At 35.9% G+C, this 21,596-nt stretch overlaps 1 protein-coding gene across 1 annotated transcript in view; it reads left to right on the top strand.

Moving 5' to 3' along the window:
* The window catches only part of LOC116997311 (angiopoietin-1), a 150,496-nt gene that overhangs the window by 76,762 nt on the left and 52,138 nt on the right, over positions 1-21,596 (top strand). The window contains exons 4-5 of the mRNA XM_033062262.1: positions 2,804-3,036; positions 19,200-19,327. Of these exons, the coding sequence (XP_032918153.1) occupies positions 2,804-3,036; positions 19,200-19,327 (361 nt within the window). The remainder of the gene's footprint in view (positions 1-2,803; positions 3,037-19,199; positions 19,328-21,596) is intronic.

Here is a 21,596-nt window from a genome sequence, read left to right as displayed (position 1 = left end):
TTCTTCCTTTTGGAACAGATCAGTTCAGAAATCCCCAATCTGTGTGAAGACTTTGCTTTTGTCCATTTGGAGATTTGACCAAAGTTTTCTCATTGTTTCATAGTAAAACAAAAATGAGTGTTTTGGACTTCTCCCAGGAATACAGGGAGTTGTCCTATCCTCAGGACTTACTTTTATCTGATACAGATTTATGGACAGAGAAAGCTAATTGCATAAATATATAAACATTCCTGAAAATAGCATAGTTTTGCAGTTTATAATTACAGGGCTTTTAATCTATGTAAAAAACAAAAGGAAGCAAACACTATGACGCTTCCATCTTTCCACCACATGTTGACACACCACTCAGAAATATTAGGATGTATTATTATTAAAGCCATAAAACATCTGCTTCCTGTCTGTCTCTGTAGATGCCAAACTGTGGAGCTCTAAACTTTGTCAGCTTCTCTTTTCTTGCTCGACATGGCCAGTGCTGCCACAAATAAGATTCTCATCCCCCTAAATTCATTGTGGCCTTAGGAAGGCCACAATGAGAAACAAATAATGCAATGCATAAATTCAAAGGCTCTTTCTTTGACATGAAATCATTCAGATATAGAATTTTTTTAGTTGTGGACACACAGATAGGATACTGTGGAATTAAGGAAATACATTGTACTGTGCTATATGGATAAAGGGAACTTTTTTGTCTTTACTTGCTATATAACTATAAAGCTATATTCTGCCTTCCTGAATTACATCTTCCCTTGCACTGAAAATACACAACATTTTGATGGACTGTAAGATGTCAGACTGGAATGTGGCCCCTCATGTTCTACTAGAGACTGTATTCTGCCACCTTTTTCCTATCCCAAGTGCATTGATGTAATTAGTCTATCAGAAAAGTTACAATCTGGAGTCACATTCAGGATTTCAATAATTTCTGTGAAACATTATCAGTGAATAGAACTATTCTGTGGATAGAACTGATAAATTTCAAAAGGAAGTGGGTTTGTTTGACAATATTTTATGACTAGAACTAAATCTATCTGAATATTTTTCAATTGCTTCTGCCAAACTAAACTACATCTGACTTTCTGCATAAGAAAGTTCAAAAGCTACCACATAAATATTCTCAAAAAAATCCATGTGAATCTAGACTGTGATGTTTAATGTTAGTGTTCAAGTGATGAAAAATCAGCCACAGGTCTGATAAGGTGCTAAAATAATTTATAGTCTTTGGCTTCAAAATCCATTTTTTTTTCAGGGTGTAACTTTCTACCATCTTATTTCAGTCCACTAAATCTTGCTATTTTCTTTCTAATTAATGAGCTTTTTAAAATGAGATATATTCTCCTTTGTGTTTGAGACCCCACAAAAATGCATTTTCCATCACATCTTTACTTTTTTGCTCCCTTTACCCAGATGCTTCTAGATATATTGATTTTTAAAAGTATGTTTTCTTCAGGATCTTTGTAAATTCCACATTTATAATATTTCAGAAAAAAAAAAAGCTACTTAAAAAAAATTGATCTCACTCTAGCTTGCACAGCAAATTTTGGTGCCTGAATTTAATCTTTGCATTGTTATCATCTCTAACAGCTCATATTAAGGCTCAATGATATAGACTAGAAGCAACTCCATATGGATTTTATTACATTCCCCTGTTAGGTTAAATGACCTAAAATTATGCAGGCATTTTGCCACTGATCTATTATCCAGAAGTAAAAACAAAGGTAGAGAGAGAATGCAAATAAATAAAAGCTAAGACTGACTTGAGCAGGAAGCAGTTTTTTGGCAAGTTTATAACCACCACTTGGTTCATGGGCATGAGAAGCACAAATTTTGGTGTATACAACAGAAACCCCAAAGAGAAAGAAGCGGCAAGACTGAATTAACTTCTTTATCTAATCTTTATCTTTATCTAATACTAATACATTCTTTCTGCTAAATTCCCACCACAGCAACAAAGCACTCTCCTGGAAAAACTTATTGTTCATGGCTGACAGATATTAGCTGTCCTCTAAGTCTACACCACCACTATTTTTCTAGATGTAATCTGATATGCCTTTGATCTTGGTAAATTGAACATTTCCAGCACAGGACAGAAAGGGTACTAGAAAAAGAATATTAATCCAGAGAAAGTATTTCTATACATATGCAAAATTCTTTATAAAAATTGATGTAAGCAGGTCACATGACATGATGCCCAACAATTTTCTGCCTGAGGAGCCTTTTCTGGAACAACATAGCTGGGGAGTGTTAGTGGGATATGTCGACTCAAGAAAAAAAACGGAATCCTACATTAAAATACAAATTGCTGGTTTACCTTTTGGGAAAACAGTATTAGTGTTAATGTGAAAGCAGGTACTGCTCATCTGGTGTGAGAGTCTTATCCCAACTTCACAGACTGCATCAAAAAATACATTTATTGTAGTTTTTGTACATTTTATTAGTACTTTTACTCCTCCATAACTTATAATGCTTATCTTTCACTGAGTGACAAGGCCCTTCACAAGCTCTTCTGCAGTTTGCCCTGATTTTTGTCTCACCATATTGACCCATTCATATTACCAACAATACCCTGCTCTTCTCCCTCTTCTGCCCTTTAAGCATTGCAACATGCAAATATCACAAAATGCAGTCTTGGAGGTCAGTTATGGTTGACTCCTTGACAGACTCAGTGGGCTGAATTTCTAGATGTGACACATTTTAGAATTATTGATTTAGGTAGTGAATTATACACTGAAAAATGTTCTGGTTTCTGTATTATAAACTGTGTTGGCATTAAATAATATCTACTAATTGTTTTATTTCATTTTAGTTTACTTGAACACAGAATTCTAGAAATGGAAGAAAGGCACAAAGAAGAGCTGGCCACTTTGAAGGAGGAAAAAGAGAACCTACAAAGCTTAGTCACACGACAAAGCTACGTAATCCAGGAACTAGAGAAGCAGTTAAACAAGGCAACAAGCAATAACAGTGTTCTGCAGAAACAGCAGCTTGAATTGATGGATACAGTTCACACCCTGATCACCCTCTGCTCCAAGGAAGGAGGTAAGAAAGTGGCATTATAAAACATTAGAAGTACTAGGAAATTTCTTGTGAATTAAGGCCTGAATTTTTGAAAAAGCAAAACTTATTTGTTTTATTCTAAGAAAGAAAAAGACATTATAATTGAGGAGAAAAGAGCTGATGAGAACCCACAAATCAAGTAAAGTTCAGGCAGTGCTGAGGCTGACCCTTCTACCGACAGCCATACTTGATTCTTTTAATTTAATGTCATTGAGTTTTTAACTCTTGACTATATCAGATATAGGCCAAAATGACATTGCCTTTGCACTAGCAATACTGATTTGTTCCTCTGAGTATGTCTCCTTCCGCTGGAAGTAAGCCAACCAACCATGGTTCTTAACTTTACAGCTGTTTGTACCTCATCTACTCTTAACTTGCTTTTCAGTCCATGGAGAAAACAGGCTACTAACCAAAGGAAAGTAATTCAGAGTTTTTTACGTGTGTATGGGTCATAATATTGATGATTTTGGATATAGACTCTTATGGTGCTATAGGTAGACAACAAAAAGACAAATCTCTTCTCTTGAATTACATTTCATTTGTAATAAGAGATCATTTTTTCTCTTCCTGTGCTTTGTTTGTTTCTGGGTACTCCAAACAAAAAAGGTAGAAATAACTTTCTTTGAAAGAAGGGTTCAGCAAAGACTCCATAGGACAGTTTTCGTCTAGTGTCTTTCTTAATAAACAGTTTTCTTACTGAAACAGAGACTGAAATTTAGATAGAATCTCAATTTTCAAATGCCAAAGACACTGCAGAATGTCTTAAGAAAGAAATTCCTTTCACCAGAACTGGTTGAGTGAGACGGGAGGAGACCACTGTGAAAAATGGAAATGGTAGACTTGGAAGAATGAAAAACTCTGAAAAACAAGGCAAAACTATACAGAAATGAAAATATAAAAATCCTTGTGAGAAAGGTACAGGATAAACACAGAGAGAAACTGTAGATATGTGAGTTGTGATAGTCCTTTTGCAATTGTGGAAGCCTGGATCAAAGAGTTCCCTGAGAGGTACCAGAAGTCCGAAGAGCATAATAGATTATTGTCATTCTACAGCTCTAAGTGCCATAAACAAAAAGATAAAAAGCAAAATACCAAAATGAAACCAGCAAACAACTACCAAATCATTATTCAGTGCTCTCTCTGAGAGGCAGAAGACATTCTAGATCAATCAATCTATTCAGCTCAAGGCAATGTGGGTTTTCTCTCTGCTATATATTCCCATGCAACTTGTGTGGCTTAAATATAAAGTGGTCCAGTCATGAGGATTGCATCTCTAACTTTGGAAGTGTTGCATGCTTGGGCCAGAGTTGATAGAGTACTTTTTTTTTAAGAAAAAACTTTTCCTGTTCTCATGTTCATTCTAAATGTTCCCTTCTGCTCATTCTGTTATATGGTTCCCTAGCATTTTGAATTAAATAACATGTTTCATAGTAGGCTGTTCTCATATCAATAGAGAAACATTGTGATGCAATGCAAATCCTTTATTATGTTTTATGGCCTTTTGGCAAAGAAACCTGGCAAGGCTGTGTCCAGAGTGTTCTAATAAAGCTCAGGAGTATTTTAAAATCAATATCAAAATGAAAGATATATTATTCTCATACAGAGATATATAGCAAGTTCTTTTAAGCTTAAAAAGGTTTTCTAACAATCTTGAATATGATTCAAAGAAAAAAAAACAACAAACAAACCAACATTTTCCCTAAACTTAGTTTCCTCAGCTGCTTCTTATAAAAACTTTGAATGAGGAATACAGAAGTGAGTGTTTCAAATTGGACTCCTGGGTACAAATTCAGGTGCCTGAAACTCTGAGTTTTCAATGGTCTTTTTAACTTCTGAGGAACTGTGGAAGTAAATTATACTTAGCACAGTTAAATGCCTAAATATAACTTTAATAACCTACCTTAGTCCTTGATTTTGGACTCTATTACCTTTTGTGTATTATCATGTTCGGAATTTTCCTTGGATACATTTGTTCTTTGAGGAGAATAACTTAACAAGAAATGTTAAAGGGAAGAAATGTTTCTTTCTTATTGTCTGATAAAGTCTGACCAATATTTTTGGTAGGTGCATTCACAGCTGAAGAAGTAGTCAGATAGTTTAAGTTAAAAAAATATTTTCCTGGAGTACAAGACCACTCTATTGAAAACTAAGTACTAGAGGTTGTGCCAAAAATTAATGCCAACTTCAGTCTATGCAAATATATGTTGAAGGTGGAAATGTAAGCATGTTGGGAAGTACCACTGGAGATACTCTAAATTCACACCAAAATACGAAGTTTGGGTAGTCTCATAAATCTTGATCTGTGCACTAATGGTCAAAACATAAAATACTCTGTGAGAACTGGTGTTTCTTGGGAAATGGAGAATAACAAAAAGTGATACATAAATCAGTTGCACCTCTTCTGTCTTAAACTTCGGTAAATATCAGTCATCTAATTTCATAAGGGATATAGCAGAAATGGAAATGGTCCAGAAAAGAATAGGGCAATGGAAAAATTAGAGTCCTGAAACAATTTTCGTATGAGGAGAGAGAGCTGTAGTATACAGAGCTATTAGGTGGGAAAGAAGATAGTTGGAATGCTGTTCTGGAAATGCACAAAATAATTTATGATAGAGAGAAAAGGAATAGCCAGTAACACTGAGAAGTATTTACCATTGATACAAGAGAGGACTTGAGTAATTTAGGTAAAGGTTACTAGATATCATTGAGGTTGATAAATATTTTTTAATTATTAGAAAGCTCTAGATATAGAAAAGGATGGGTCCTCTTAAGAACTTTGGGTCTCTAACAGGGACACCCATCTTTGACAGAAAGCACAACCTAAGTGAGACATCAAGTCCAGAAAGCCAGATTGTCAAAGATGAGTGGTATAAGCATGAATAACAGAGTTGAGAGGAATTGCAAAGTGTCTAAATCCTGAGAATGGCTTTAAGTACAGATTTTGTCAGATTTTGTCAGATTTTTCTTATTACAAATTTAAGTCACTATAGATTATCTTACATTTACACCGTGGTATTTTTAAAATTGTCTATCCATCCATCCATCTATCCATCCATCCATCCATCCATCCATCCATCCATCCATCCATCCATCCATCCATCCATCCACCCATCCACCCATCCATCCATCCATCCATCCATCCATCCATCCATCCATCCATCCATCCATCCATCCATCCATCCATCCATCCATCCATCCATGTGTAAATTCTCTCCCAGGATAAGTCACAGAAAGGAAAATTATTTTCTTTCTCTTGCAAGTCATAGTATTGAAGAGTTTCCCATTCATGAAAGTGAAAATTATAATGTAGCTAAACCAATTAATTTCAAACCAATCTGGTGATAATCAATTTTTTTTGATTACAGAACATAAAGTACATTTATTCCAATAATTACATAATCTTATCACAAGACTTATTTTTAAATTAATTAAAATAAATTGGGACACTATCTGAAGCTTTCCTGCTAGGAGCCTATGAATAATATAGCTGGGTAATATAGAGATACAGGTCTGAACAGAAACTGATTTTGTTCCGTTAAACAGTCTGAGGAGTTAATAAACTCCCTAGAACTGGTTGAAAACCCTAAGAAATCTGCTTTGGTGTTTTCACTGTGCCTAGACATATATTAGGAGAATTTCTGAAGACTATAAAAGAAATGAGAAAGAGAAAAAAAAACCCAAACCAACCAGACCAGACCAAACAAACAAGCAAACAAAAATAAAAACCCCTCAGAAAACCAACTGAAAAGTAAAAGCAACAAAAATGAAAAAAAAAAAAAATTAAAATATAGGTGTATCTAAATAGAAAATACGGTTCCCATTTTCAGTGTCAGTTTTGGTACAGACCAGTTTGGGGACGAGGGCCACCTGTAAAACTTGGAATTGTTTGCAAGTTCAGTTTCCAAAATACCACCCACCTCTCTCCCAGTGTGAGCAATTCTAGAGTTTCAGTTGCATGTAATCCTTCAAATAGACACTCTAAAAGGTCACAAAACCTACAGAGAGTCAAATAAATGCAGGGTACCATGGAGACTCACACGTCTCTATTTACGTGTCTGTGGCTAAACACACTTGTCACATTGTCCCTGTATATTTGTATATTTTAGGCAGGGCCAAAAATATCTTCTAGTAAATTACTACAGAAGAATTTCTAAAATAGATGCACCTTCAGACACTAATCTTCCCAAGAAAATGGTTGTTCTATATGGTGAATATAAAAATAACTATTTAAAGATTAAGTAATCTCCAAATTAAAATATAGATAAATGCATGAAATTTTTACTTTTCAAAAAAACAAACAAACAAAAAAAAAAAAAAAAAAAAACAAAAACTTTCTAAGTACCTCAGAATTGTACTTGCCACATCAGAAAAATTATTTATGGGGAAGATATGGAGTGCTAAAATAGACAGTCACATGAATATTACTCAAAAAACCCTCCTCAATCCCAAAACAAATCATATGCTACAAATTATGTTAAGCAGTAGATAATACAATCAAAGATGTGCATGCAAGTTCAAACCTATTCATTCAGAAAGTATTCTGGTCCACTGGGAAATTATGTTTCAAGCCAAAAGTCAGAAAAGGTGCCCAGTCAAAAATACAAAACACAGTATAAGAAAATTTATTGAATTTCTATTGTGTTAAAGATAATTTGCATAACTTGTGATAACTGCCTAGGTAGTCCTACCCACAGGATTAAGGGATGTAAAATTCAGTGGGAAAGCGTATTTAACCATAAATTTCTTTTTGTTTTCCTATAAGATTTTTCTTTGGTTGTCTTCCAGACTGCATAATAATGTACCTTGCTAAAATATTTGGCCTTACCTCAGAAAACTGATGGAACAGTAGAGAAAGTTTTGTCATGAATGTCTGGTTTTGTGACCTCTTAGTAAAAGAGAAATGAAGAATTAACTTTCTCTTAAATGCTGACAAGATGCTAAGACTAATTCTAAAAAAAATACATGTATATGCTAAGAATTTGCCTCTCCAGCAGTGCCTATTGACTTCATAAAGTAAATAACATGGTTAGTGTGTCTGGCATTTCAGAAAAGGTACAATTCTCCTAGTTTATAGTAGGAAAAATAAATACATCCAAAAGTTTATTTTAATGGAATTCATGTTTTTTAAAGGCATAGCAATTAATTTATTTTTTTTAATTGAATAATAATCTATTCTACTTCTTAGTCCAAAGTTGATGTGATGTAAAAATTTATTCGGAAGTGACAAGAGTGAGAATAGACTGAGAACTTCAAAGATATGACCTGAAGGTTACAGACTCAGGGAAAACTCCATTGACAGAAGCAGAATTGCCTCAGCAGTGATGCTGGCCTTCTTCATTAGACAGACTTCAAAGACACCTTTCATAATGCAGGCTAGTATTAAAAAAAAAAACAATAACCCAAAAGTTTTAAAACCCACAAAATCCAAAAACCCAACCAAAACCACAAAAAGCCAAATCCAAACCAAATCTAAAATCCTAGTGGGAACACAGGACAGGAAAAGACAACAGTAGTTTTAAATATTAGTGTTTTGAAAATTTTCTATATTATATATATTATATTGATTCAGCCATGCATCAGAATGCAATAATGAGGATGTTTAAATCCACTCGACTTTAGCAGTGTAGAAGAGCAAGGTTTTATGATACAGGTCTTAAACATTTTTCTTCTGTTCATGCAAAGAATAATATCGGTATTCATCTGAGACATACTTTGAGGTGACAGCTTGTTTTTTCTGATATTGTTTGCCTATAAATATTTCTTTCCTTAAGCCCATGTATCCTCTTGTACCTCATCCTTGAATTATTAAGGTTTTTTTCAACATGATGAGACATAACTGGTGAGGCAGAAATTTAAGACTGTGTCACATCAATCACTTCATTATTTTTCTTTCAAAACATAAAAAAATCTTTTGTGCCAGGTGCACAGAAGATTCTGACCTGCTTTGGCTGAAAACTGTAGGTTTGAGGTGGATCAGAATTGTGCTTGAAGCATCATTTAAGAAATGAGCTCATGAATGAAATGACAGACATTTTTTTCTTATACTGGAAATTGAATTTTAATTATCAATTTGTTCTAATATACTGCAGTGTAATAGCAAAGTATGATGCTTCCCATATACTATTTTTTTTTTTTGAGAATAAATTGAAAACCTCAAACTTGAAAAAGTTAGAATGCCTGCACAGAAGCTCTAAACGAAATCCAGTTAAAGGCACTGGCCTGCCACACTTTTTAACTTCCTCAAAGATGTCAAAGCAGATATCTTAGGTTAAGGTTGACATTATGTGTTCAAGATAATGGAAAACATCAATTTTCTTAGTTTCTCTCTACTTCCTTCATTTTTAGAGATTTTATGAGTGTGTGGTTTTTATTTTTATTAAGATATCTTAAAGCATAACAGAAATACTTTCAGTTTAAAAAGCGATCAGAAGATCACAATCAGAAAATGTTCACTGGCAATTCACAAATCTCACTATTCGAAAGATACATTCCATTACGTGATCTACTCTTATTTATATTTTGAAAGCTGGAGAAAAACTGAACCTTTCTTTTGCACTCGGTGTCAGGGAAGAGGTGTCCTCTTACTGTGGCTGGATCCTGTGGAGCAAATGAACTGGAAAGGGCTGCAGGGCTGCAGTCAGAGGCTGGTCTGGCTTTGTGCAGTCGTGCAGATGGTCACACATCAGCACCAGCTTTTGCGTTTCTTGTCTTTTCTGTTCAGGTACTACACAGTTCCTGTTTTCTTTATTGATATGCACTTTTCAGAGATGCTCAGAAAGCTCTATTGGAGAGGTTTTTGGGGTCAGTCTTATCTGACAAACCTAACATTTTTTGGAATTCGGGTCTGGACTTCTTTTAGAACAAAGTCACTTCTGACCAAGTGAGTTGTTTTGCGATGAGGTGATTTACAACTACAAGTACCCTTTTTCTCCATATTATCTGTTAAAAGGTAATGAGGTTAGCACTGATATTTATATGATCACTAGCTGCATTGTTTTTTCTAAAACAACAAAAAAATATCAATTCCAAATCATCATATTTTAAAAATAAAAATATTTTCATATCTTACCTAGGCAAGAATACCTTAATTTCAAAGTTATGCCTTACTATAAAAGTACAAAAAAATTATATTAGGTAGTAGCAACTTAGGCTGTAGTTTAATAGAGTTTCAGTTCTGAAATAAGTAAATTTGAATGTGAAGCTTTTGAAATTGGTCAGTGGAAAAATATTTAAATTCTTCAAAACAGATTTGTGGATTCTGATATTTTATTCCTATTAACTGGTAGATGATCACAACAGAAGATCAATATTTATTTGTACTGAAAACATAATACTGGAAGTGTGTATAAATACTTGATTGCTGATATTACAATCAATTACTCACCCTGATTCCTCACGTATAGGTCCATGCCAAATCCCTCTTCACTCAGTTTTGTGAAACTGGCATTATTCACTCACACCAGAGATATTCCAGAGAACATCAGCATGTATAAACCAAGCACTGTCGGTGTCAGGCCAAATGGCTTGTTAGTAAAAAAGGTCTTTGTATGCATACCATTGTTCAGATGGACACATCAAATTCACATTAGGATGTCTGTGGGGAAAAATATAAATCAATTAAAGAAATATGGACACTAGAAATATTAAACAATGCCAGCAACTTAATCTCCTTGTACAGTTAGTGAAAGACTTCTTTAGTTCTCCTCTCAGTGAATAGCTAGTTACTCACAAAATTGCTGTCTCAAGCAGAAACTCTTAAAGAATTATATTGCAGCTGGATAATTAAGTGTCTTTATCTCTTTGTAAATGGGCCATAAGGCATTCTATTGCAGCTCACTAATGAGGACCATTTTATGGTATTCTTAAGTGATTTCTTTCAAATGCACAGTGATTTGAAGTATTATTGTTCTTACCAGTCACTAAGACTGGATTTATTGGGAAACAAACTTGATAACTGTAGATAATTTATTAGGTATTAAATAATTATGCCCTGGAGAGGGTGAAAGCTCTCTATGTTAATTTCATTTTCCAAGACCAAGTTAATTCCTGCAGCCCTACAGGAGGGAAATTCCACTTTAAGTGATTTATTTAATAAGTAGTTGGATAGCTTGAGTGCTCTCACTATGCAATTGTTTGCCTTTCTTAGTTCAGACTCTTAAGCTTGTGTGGGAGGGCAAGGTAATGTTCTATTAGCTGCTAAAACATTTCTGTAAATGTTAACCTAAGTCTAATTGACTACACCTATTCTCTTTCCTCCCCATGCTAAAAGTATTGATCTCAAATTCTTCTATGTAATGAATCTTGGTGCTCCTAACAAATCTGGTACTTGGACTAATGCTTAGGCTGGTAGAATCATTGTAGCCCTGCTAATTGCATTTCAGCATGGCCTGGTAGTTACTCTGGACTGTACTTAGGTGAGGTTCACACACCTCTTTGGGCCTCCCACATGCAGCAAGGGCAGTGCATGTAGCCATTAAGGGCTAGAGGCTGGGAGCAAAGGGACTCTTTTTGCTTTTGTCATTTATCCTTGGAAACAAAATCCTTCCACTTCTCCATCCAGTCCCGGGACTGTAGAGTTACAGGGTGAATTAAGATCATTGAGCTGCTCCAGCAGAATAAACTAGTATAACCAACAAAGAAACAACACAACAAAACAACCAAGCAACCAAACAAAATCCCTAACCTTGCCTCCCCCTTTTGCTCCCACAACAAATCCAAACACTTTTTGCAAGATCTCCTATTAGCTGATTCATTCTGTGGCTATGGAACCAGCCAACAGACACAGCCAGAGCAGCACTGCTCCTCTAAGTGATATTCTGTGATTGCACCACATTTGGAGTTAGGACTAAGTGCTCCCTTAGACATTCACAATGTGCGTGTGTATTACACACACGCTTATACTGTCATAGAGTCTGAACATTTTAATGAAGGACAGCATTTTCTGTTGTCATCATTCAGCAAATGAATGTGCCTAAGGAAGAAATTCTAGTTTTATTTTCTCTCACCTTCTAAAACAACCATATGAATTCAAGGAAAGCTCCCAGAGTGATCTTGAATGAAAGATGCAGGAGGTGTTACTTGCCAGTTAATGGCTCAAATGAAAATATTGTTTTTAAAATTGTTATGAAGGAATAGACAGGAAATCAGAAAAAAAAATCTACCACATAACCCATGGTGTGCTCAAATATCGTATAAAGTTTTGGAAACCACATGGCACAAAAAAAAGAGAAATATACAAAGACAAAAGACTGAGTCCATGAAATACCATTAATTAAATCTATGACAGACACTTCAGGAGGTGCAAAATATACAGAAGGAGATTGCAGTAGAAATTGTAGGTGTCTTGTAGAGCATAGGTGCAACTTATGACACTTTCAGCTACTTTCACCAGCTGGAACACTCTTGTAAAAAGCTAACAATGGGAAATTGTCCTTCACATGGTATGGTTATGGAATTCCTTGCTATGGGACACTGAATGATGAAAATTAACATGGCTTCAAAAACGTTAACTGGGGAAATTAATGGAAGAGAATTCTTTCAAAACTTATTAAAGATGCAGATATTACAGCTGGTGGAGGAAGAACTGATACTGTAAATTCCTGGATATGCTTTCCTGCACTTACACTGTTCTCCAGTTGTCTGCTTTGAACATGTGTTCATATTAAAGACTCTTTTATCAGTCCTAAAGTCCCAAAGGAAATGAAAATAAGAAGGAAATAAGCAATTATGAAAGTAAAAGAAGAAAAAAACAGATGATGGCTGAAAGATCAAGTCTAGTGAAGAAGCCCCATGACTTTTAGGGCCCTGATGCTGGAGATGGGACACTGGAGAGGCTGGAGCAGCAATGTAACGTGGGATATCTTGTCTTATAACTTCATTTTGGGATAATGGGGGCCTTGACAGTGCAGTTTCATATACCAGAATCTGCAAATCTATAATCTATAAACTTGAATATGGAGCAATAGTTCCCAGAACACAAATATTTTATTCAAGTACATCAAACTAAACTTTCCAAGTTGCCAATGGCCTGCTCTTTTTGTCAGATTCAGAGGAATGTCACAAAGATATATTAGTTTGAAAAGCATTTTGGTGAATGTATATTTAGTTGAAAGGAAAATGCATGTCCAAACTCCAGTCCTAAACTCCCTTTCACTTCCCTAGTAAGCAAACATGAGTACACCAACATGCACAATCTGAGATGACTGCTGGACTCCAAGACATACAGAAGCACCTCTCATACTGATAAGCCCCCATTTTGTTTTGGTTTTTTAAGATTTTTAGACTTCATGAAGATGAAAATGAAACATAGAATTAATAAAGTTGGAAATAAATTTGACATTGGAGAAAGTTTTGAATCAGATGATGATAGTTTGTCTTTATAACAAATAGAATTGTGCAATAGCTACATATAAATTCACATTTAAAACTCGTAGTTGGCTAGATTGATGCATAAAAAGTTCCTGTTATTTTATCAAGAATAAGTAGCTGCAAAATATTTTTATTTCATACACCTCAGTGGAATGTAGTTTTCTAATTATTGTTTGCGTTGGTTATATTGAGTGACAGTGGTAGCTTTAATAATCCAAATACATGTTTTGTGGAAGAAAAACAGTGTGTAATATGTACTTGAATGAAAATGTGCTTTCAAGTCCATTTTAAAAGGGACCCAAGTGTGCTCTTGCATAGTTATCATTTCAGTTCAGTAGTTATCTGGAGAGCATAATTGGACTGAAATCAGCCTTCAGGTTTGTGCTTTTCCCCTTGGTTTGTGTAACATTTGCAACACGATGGTGGTGTCACAGGGTTGTCTCATTGCAGGCAATATTGGGTGTCACAGTCAGCTGTTAGGTTGCAGTTTCATGTTTGTTCTCACGTGGAGCTTGGTATATGCCAGACAAGGACCCTGAAACAGCCGGCTACACCTCTGGCTCTGAGTCAGCAAAAACTGAAAGTCTTTGCATATTTTTCCTCCTCAAAACAACAACAACAAAAAGAAAATCTTCACCTTATTATGTCAGATCTGTTTGTGGATGCTGCTGCAGCGTTGGGGAGCACACACACACGCACACACACACACACACATATATATATATATATATATATATATATATATAAGTGTGGGCAGTGTTCCAGGCCTCCTCATTGGGAAACAGTTTGAGTAACACCCTTTGGATAACATTAACAAACTGTTCTGAATTTGATTCTTCACAAGCAGACACTGTTTGCCATCATAAATAGAGTTTTGTTGGTGCACAGCAGCTGCACCCAAATGGCTGGGAAAGAGGTCAGGGACACAGGGTTCCTACAGAAATGCAGGATTCCCCACAATATGTCTGGAACAATGACAAGATCAAGGCAATATTTATTTGTAGTCAGGATCTAGACAGAAACCATCATTTGGCAGTCCTTGTGTGACCCTGTCCTTGAATGTAGCAGCTTTAGGTAAAAACCTTCAAATTACAACTTCTCCTTTTTGGATTTTTAGGAGCTGTTCAACAAAGGACATAAATTTTTACCTCAGATGCTTTTGGTAGCACAGCTAAAATTTAGGTCAATTACATATGCCAATAAGATATGGAGAAAGACTTTTCCTTTCTGACTTCAAAAGCATGAATGATTTTTCTTAAGTGTCTTTTTGGTACTTCTATAACAAAATTAGATTTATGTAAATGGAACATTGAAACAATGAAAATATAATAATTCACTCAGACACTAAAGAAATCTCTGCATATCTGTCCAAGTAAGTCACTATCACACAGAAAAACAGCTGTTTTTCATTTGTTGTTTGTATCACTAAAGGACATAAGAGTCTAGTGATTAACTCAGTCTCAACTGATTTCACAAACATAACAGTTCAGATCTCAAATAATTTAGGAAGATTGATTGTGATTTATTGATTCAGTCTGAACTGAATTTTAACATTCTTTATTGCTTATAGACAAGCTGTGCTATTCACCAGATATCTGATAGAGATCTGAAAAACAATGAGACAACTTAATTTTCTCAAAAAGAACCAGAAATTTCAGTTAAAAAATATCAAGTAGAATTAATTTTTTTTCCTAGTTGAGATTAATTTAGATATTTTTCATACAACTAGGGAAGACAGATATTGCATACTTTCAATTTCATATTCCTAGACAAGAATACTAGATTGCTAAATATTTCAGAAGCTACTTATTCTTAGTAGTCAGTTGGGATTTTTTTAAACCTGTGCAGAAAACCAAACATCCTCCATTTGTGATAGCTATTAGGAAATAAACTAACTAACTATTGATTTAATTTTACAACTGATAGCAGAAAAATAGTTTGACTCTGCACAGAGCACACATAACTATCAGTCAATTAAATTTCCCTGACTACAGATTTGGGAAAAAGCCCTATATATCTGAGCTCTCTCACTTGCAAGTACAGGTAAGCCGTCCTAATAAAACTGGAGGGGCTACAGCCTCAGGTACTGATCCCAGCTTTCTCCTGAGGGTTCATATCCTGGAGGCAGGTGCAGCAGCTCAGTCCTGGTGCTGCACAGCCCATGGGTAGCAGAGACCTCATTGATTTGGGTCCCTGTTTGGGACGTCCCTTCCTGCGCTGTCTGGACTCCAGTCATCATCCAGGACACTGAGGAAAAGGAACAGCTGAAGGACTGATGACTGAAAGAAATAATTCCCATCAAGTAGGGGAAAACAGATGGCATAGCCCAAGAGAAAGTTAATTAGCTCAGTTAAAAGGCTTTTGTAAGTACAGTGAAAAAAATTTATTGTTGGTTCTCCTCCTGTTCAGAAAAACAGGGCTTACCGCACAGGCATCATTGCTTTAAAGGAGCATGACTTCATTGCCAGTTTATTCATCCAGAGAAGGCAACCAAGAAACCCTCCAGGGTTCTAAATCTTGGCTAAACATTCAGGTTTAAAAATTGATACTATTATTTTGCTTGATATAGACTTACCTTTCTTCAGGTACATAAAACTCTGTCATAAGCATTGTATTTGAAAACAGCTAAACTAGCATTAGAAATTTGTGTAAAGTCAATAACTTGAAGCTAACAAAGGAATTTAATGGTTACATATTTGTATTTAGAAGTAATTTATTTGAACTTTCTTACTTAAAAAAAAAATTACTTACACATCTACCATATGTGAGCCAATATATCATTCAGAGGCTTTACTTAATGTATAAAGGATTCAAGGTCTATGTAATGTTGTAGAAAAAAATAGTCTAGGGCTATATAGTATATAGAAATAGTTTGGAAACTGTGTGGAATATTAAGTTAGAAAAACAACAGCAAACCTTAGAGAAAACATATTTTATGCTAAAAGCACATTACCAGTAACATTCCTGAGTATTAATTTTCTGTCAAGTTTGGGCTGTTCTTGCAAATTACAGTGTGATATATTAAGAAAACCTAAACTTTAGCTAGTCATGCTTAATATACTGTGCTGCAATGTATAATAGTACAGGTCCTTGTGAAGGAGCTGGGCTTTTCCTCCAGTGGGAGCACCAACTCCTGAGAGAGGGGTGAGAGGCACCCAAGGAAAGCCATTTTCTTCTGGCTGCAGTGGAATAAAACCCCTGGTGGAAATATTCCAAACGGGTATTGGATTGCTTAGTTTTTAGGAAATTATACATCTGCACTCTGTGTGATCTCAGCTACTTCAGCTGTCTGATTCTAAGAGGAAAGATGGCCATGTCTGTGACATTTATCTGTCCTTTTCAACTTCACCTCTCACACAAACATCCCTTTTATTGTGTTTCTTTTAGTTTTTAAGCATGAGAAGATAATTTATTTGCAAAGATGTTTCCTAGAGATGAATCTCTTTAGAAAATTAACAATTTGTTCTGATATTAAAATCTTACCTTGTTTAAAAATTTTATGATATGAACTTTAGAACATACTCATAATTTCTTTTGTCCAAGTTTCAGTTACAAAGGACCCAAATTCAAATTTCCTTTATTGAATCTTAGCAGTTGTTTCCAAGTGATTTTCAATGTGTGTATAACACTCATGTGAGAGGTAAGATAATCTCGCTGCATACAGCTAATAAAATATAAGTGTTTTAAGACTGAAGGAAATGAGCAGTGCCTTTGCACCACTAAATATAATTTTTAGACAGGAGAGACTGATGTCTCCAGTTGAAACAACAGCATTAGAGAAATTCAGGCCAGAAAGAATGGATCTGTTCTAAAGCCCTCTGAAATCAATGAGAGGCTTTACTCTAACTCCTCTAGGCTTTGGCTCCAGCCCCAAGTAATTATTCAGGTTGGACTTTGGCCACAGATACTAACACCATCTGCTTACAGAAAGTACCATGAAGTCTTTGATTAATAAAAATCATGAGGGCTCAGTTCTGTATCTTATCTAAAAAGTGTCATTTTTGAGAGAGTGCACAATTGATGCGCACCTTGCTAAGGACCTCACTCCCTGCCATCATACAGGGAAATGTGTAATCCACAACATTGCCAGCACTACCTTTTCCAAATATGGCTAAGTTTCAAAGCCATTGATTGCCTAATCGAATTTCATATGCAAATATATAAATTAGGTTTTATTTTTGTTGATGGTGTTGAATAAAAATAATAAATATTAAGCAAATACATGGAAGGGGAGAAGTAAAGGATTTTTGTTTCTCAAAGTAAAATTTTTAAATAATAGTATAAAATGCATAAAAAGGAAAGAATAATATCATTTTTGTGCAAAAATGCCTACCTAAAGAGCAGTATAGTCTTACAGTTAAGATTTGATTTCTCACTATTTTTCTATTTTTACCTTTTCACAGAATGTTTAACCTTTTTTTACCTCAATTTCCTCATCTGTAAAATGGTATTAATAACAAGTGCTCTGGTATGAATTTGCCATTCTAAAATACTGATTTGAGGTTCTCAGAGGGAAGATGGTATTTCCAGCTGCAGCTGCACACCCTTGGCATTATTCTCACCATCTATGCCCGTGTACTCCCACATGCCATGCAAGGGCATTGCCTTGTTGCACGTCAGAGTCAGATTTGCAGCACTCTGAGTGAATAAGACACAGTCCCTTTCGTATCTATAACTCACACTTTCAAGCCAAAAATGAAAAAGAAGTGTCTGTCACCAGAGGATGAGTGTGTCTGGAAGACTTAAATATTGTATCCATATTGTAGGGATTAATGAAGTGCTGGCCCGAACCCTGCACATCACTTAAGGACATGTTTAAGAATCTGAGTAGACGGATGGATTTCCATGGGAATACTGATGTGCTTAAAATATGTGTTGTTGGAATGAAATCATATCCTTCACTGTTGTGTGGGGTCATGCTACTTTTGTTTATGAAAGTGAACAACACTCTCAGATGTTACTCCTCCTACAGGGAATTTCCTGGTTGTTCAAGACTGAGATTCTCAACATTTTGCACTCCTGATTTCTCAGCCCAGACTCATATATATATCTGGTCTGTCTGTAGTATACAGGATCAAGATCTGCACTGGTGTTATAATATTAAGTGTTTCCCTGTGCTGAGCCAAAATGAATTCTATAAATATTATCTCTAGACACCTGACTCCAGTAGCACTGTTTTTAATTTTATTGTATTTAACAACCTTTATGAATGTAGATATGAAAATAATAAAACTATTTTCTACCAATAATAAATTTAAGCAAGCAGCTGCCTTACCCCAAACTCCTATGCTGCTCAAAGTCATTACTTCATGAATAGCACAAACTCTCTCCGTCCAGCATTGCTGTCAGATCAGCATTGCTGAGCATCTGTGTCAGATCACAACACTGAACACTCTTTCCACCTTCCTCTGCCATCTCTGGGGCATTCTTTGGCAGCCTCCCAGGTAGGGCTTTAGCTGGATGCCACAGCTGCAGTGGCACAGACCTTTGCACTCGGAACATGCTGTGTTACCTCTCAGGGCACAGGATGCTCTGTTTAGCTGTTTGTATCATGACTTCTTCTGGTGCTTACTCTGCAATCTGTCTGAAAGATTTGTACTAGTTCTTTACCAGAAAGAACTTTACTTTTGCCAAATGCTTGAAAGGTGACAGAAACACAGTACAATTATTAGTGTGTATTTTTGAAAGGGATGCAGTGTGCAAAAGTGGACTTCCTAGGTACAGAAATGCTTAAGACTGTTGTTGTAACTTAAATTATCATGTTTTTTGTTTTGCAGTTTTACTAAAGAATGCAAAAAAAGAGGAAGAAAAGCCATTCCGAGACTGTGCAGATGTATACCAATCTGGTTTTAACAAAAGTGGAGTCTACACTATTTATATTAACAATGTGTCAGATCCTAAAAAGGTAAAGACTGGGTTTATTTTCTTGTTTGTTAATATGATATTACTCTGAACTGAAAGGAGTGTTTTGAGCCTTTATTGAAGTTATCATTCTACAAAATATTGTACTGGTATAAAAAGCTTGTCTTATATTTAGTCTTAAAAAAGTATAATAGACTGAGAAAATTATTAACTGTATTATTCCAGACATTCTTCTTTCCCGCTGACAGAAAATCCTTCCTAAGTTCCAATGTGCACTCAATAGTTGACTCACTTCCTCCCACTTGGCAAGCTCAGTTGAATCAGACTATGGCTGCAAATAAATCTGCAATAAAATTTAGAACTGAATTTGTAAAGTGTGATAATGAGGAAGCTGATCTAGGGGATTATCTGGTAGCACAAGGAAAGAAATAGCAGAATGAGTAGTTTTTAAAGATAAGGGTTTTTAAAAAATTCTGCTTCTCTTGTAGGGGACAGGGAAAAGTGGTTTTGGCTGTAAAGAACACAACATGCTGAGTGCTAGCACGGCTTGAAATTATGAAGCGTGTATAATCCCATCCTTCCCAAAAAAGAGGCTTGGGAGGGTTTCTTTTTTTATGCAAATGAAACATTAGTCTGTATAAGAGAGTATTTTTTGCACAAGGCTTTTGTTGCTAAGGTAGCTGTGACAGCAGAGCCTAGGAACATGAGAGGATAACCTGAACCCAATTTATCCTTGGAGGAATGTTGGCTGTCCCTCTGACAGGGGAGCAGCCACCAAGACTGAGGGCTGATTACCTGGGAAATACGGTGGTGGCCATAAAGTGTGCCAGACAGGAGGGAGGGAACCACTTCTGTCTCGTGAATTTATTCTTACTGCAGTAAAATGGTGACCCTGCAAACAGAAAAAGGCTGTAAAAAATATTACCAATATTATTGTTTATAATAATATTATGATTATATTAAGATATGCCAACCTTATTCCTAAGTGGGGTTTGGTATTACAAACTTTGGAAACCTGTAAACATTAAGATGTTATAGTTTAGCAAGGAATTACAGTTCATTAAGCCATGAGTAGAATTGGGGTGGGACAGCTTTATGGGCCAAGATCAACATAATTCTGGTGAATGTGAATGGAAAAATGACATAACATAAAGGGCAGATATCCCTGGAAGCATTACTGAGCAGGACAAAAATAATAAAAGAAATTCTGTAGATGCTATTCCACTCAAAAAGAGCTGTAACAGCCACGTCCAAATCCCATGCACCAATTGACAGTAGTTTTCTTAGCCTTACTGAAGTTCATAAACCATGACCAGAGGCTGGACTGAAGTTAAAGACAATGGCTACCTGAAAACACTGTGACACTGATGCTTCTGAAATATTTATCTCAAATCTACTGCTCTGGTAGCATAAGGACAGTGACACAATGGAAGCCATCCTCTGTTCCCACTATATCCCTGACTACAGATGCTGCTACAAACACAGGTATCACAACTCAGCTGGTATCATGTTTTCCTGGAGGGTTCCTGTTTTAGCAAAAAAAAGACAGGAGTGTGTGTTTCTGTGTGTTAGGGGCATTTCTGATACACCCATTTCTGTCTTGCCCTAACAATAGCACAGCAAGAGCTGATCCTAGGTAGGTCAAGTGAGGAGTGTGATTGCTTTAACAGGTGTTTTTTTAGACATTAAGGTCATTTAAACAAGCTGTAAGGTAGTGCTGTGCAGACAGCTGAACTAACTCCAGCTGAGATAGCTTCAAAATCCCATCCATGTAGCACTGTGCCAGGCCAGCACTAATTAGCCCAGAGGTGGCACCGTGCAGACACAGTCAGATTACTCTAATATCCTGATGGGTCCTCCAAGGAGACAGACTTGCTTGTTTAAGGCCGGCTTAGTTATCTGGATTTCCACAATGCAATGCACAGTCCTGACATGTTTCAGGAGCCCTAATATATTATTATCTCCTGTATTACTCATGGTCACAGACAACTATGTCATTCATAACAATTTGATACATCAGGTTACAAAACATACCTTAATTTCATTTTATAATTTCTAAGGGATGCTTACTAGAATCCTGATATTCAGTGGAAAATACCATTGTCATATACAGTAGTTTCACGAATACAAGCCGCACGGATTATAAGCCGCACCCCCGGTGCCTCGACAATGTTGCTGTCTTTGTCAATAGATAAGCCGCACCCCGAATATTAGCCGCACTTTCGTTCGTCGCGAGAATCCGTGCGCAGCTTTCACAAATTGGCCAATTAGTAACAGGATCGCGGCATAGCGGGCTTTACTGGCTCGGGGTG

Source organism: Catharus ustulatus, chromosome 1 (genome assembly GCF_009819885.2).
Source record: "Catharus ustulatus isolate bCatUst1 chromosome 1, bCatUst1.pri.v2, whole genome shotgun sequence".
Taxonomy (NCBI): Eukaryota; Metazoa; Chordata; class Aves; order Passeriformes; family Turdidae; genus Catharus; species Catharus ustulatus.
Note: the sequence above shows the minus strand (reverse complement) of the source record. Positions and strands in the feature narration are given on the sequence as shown.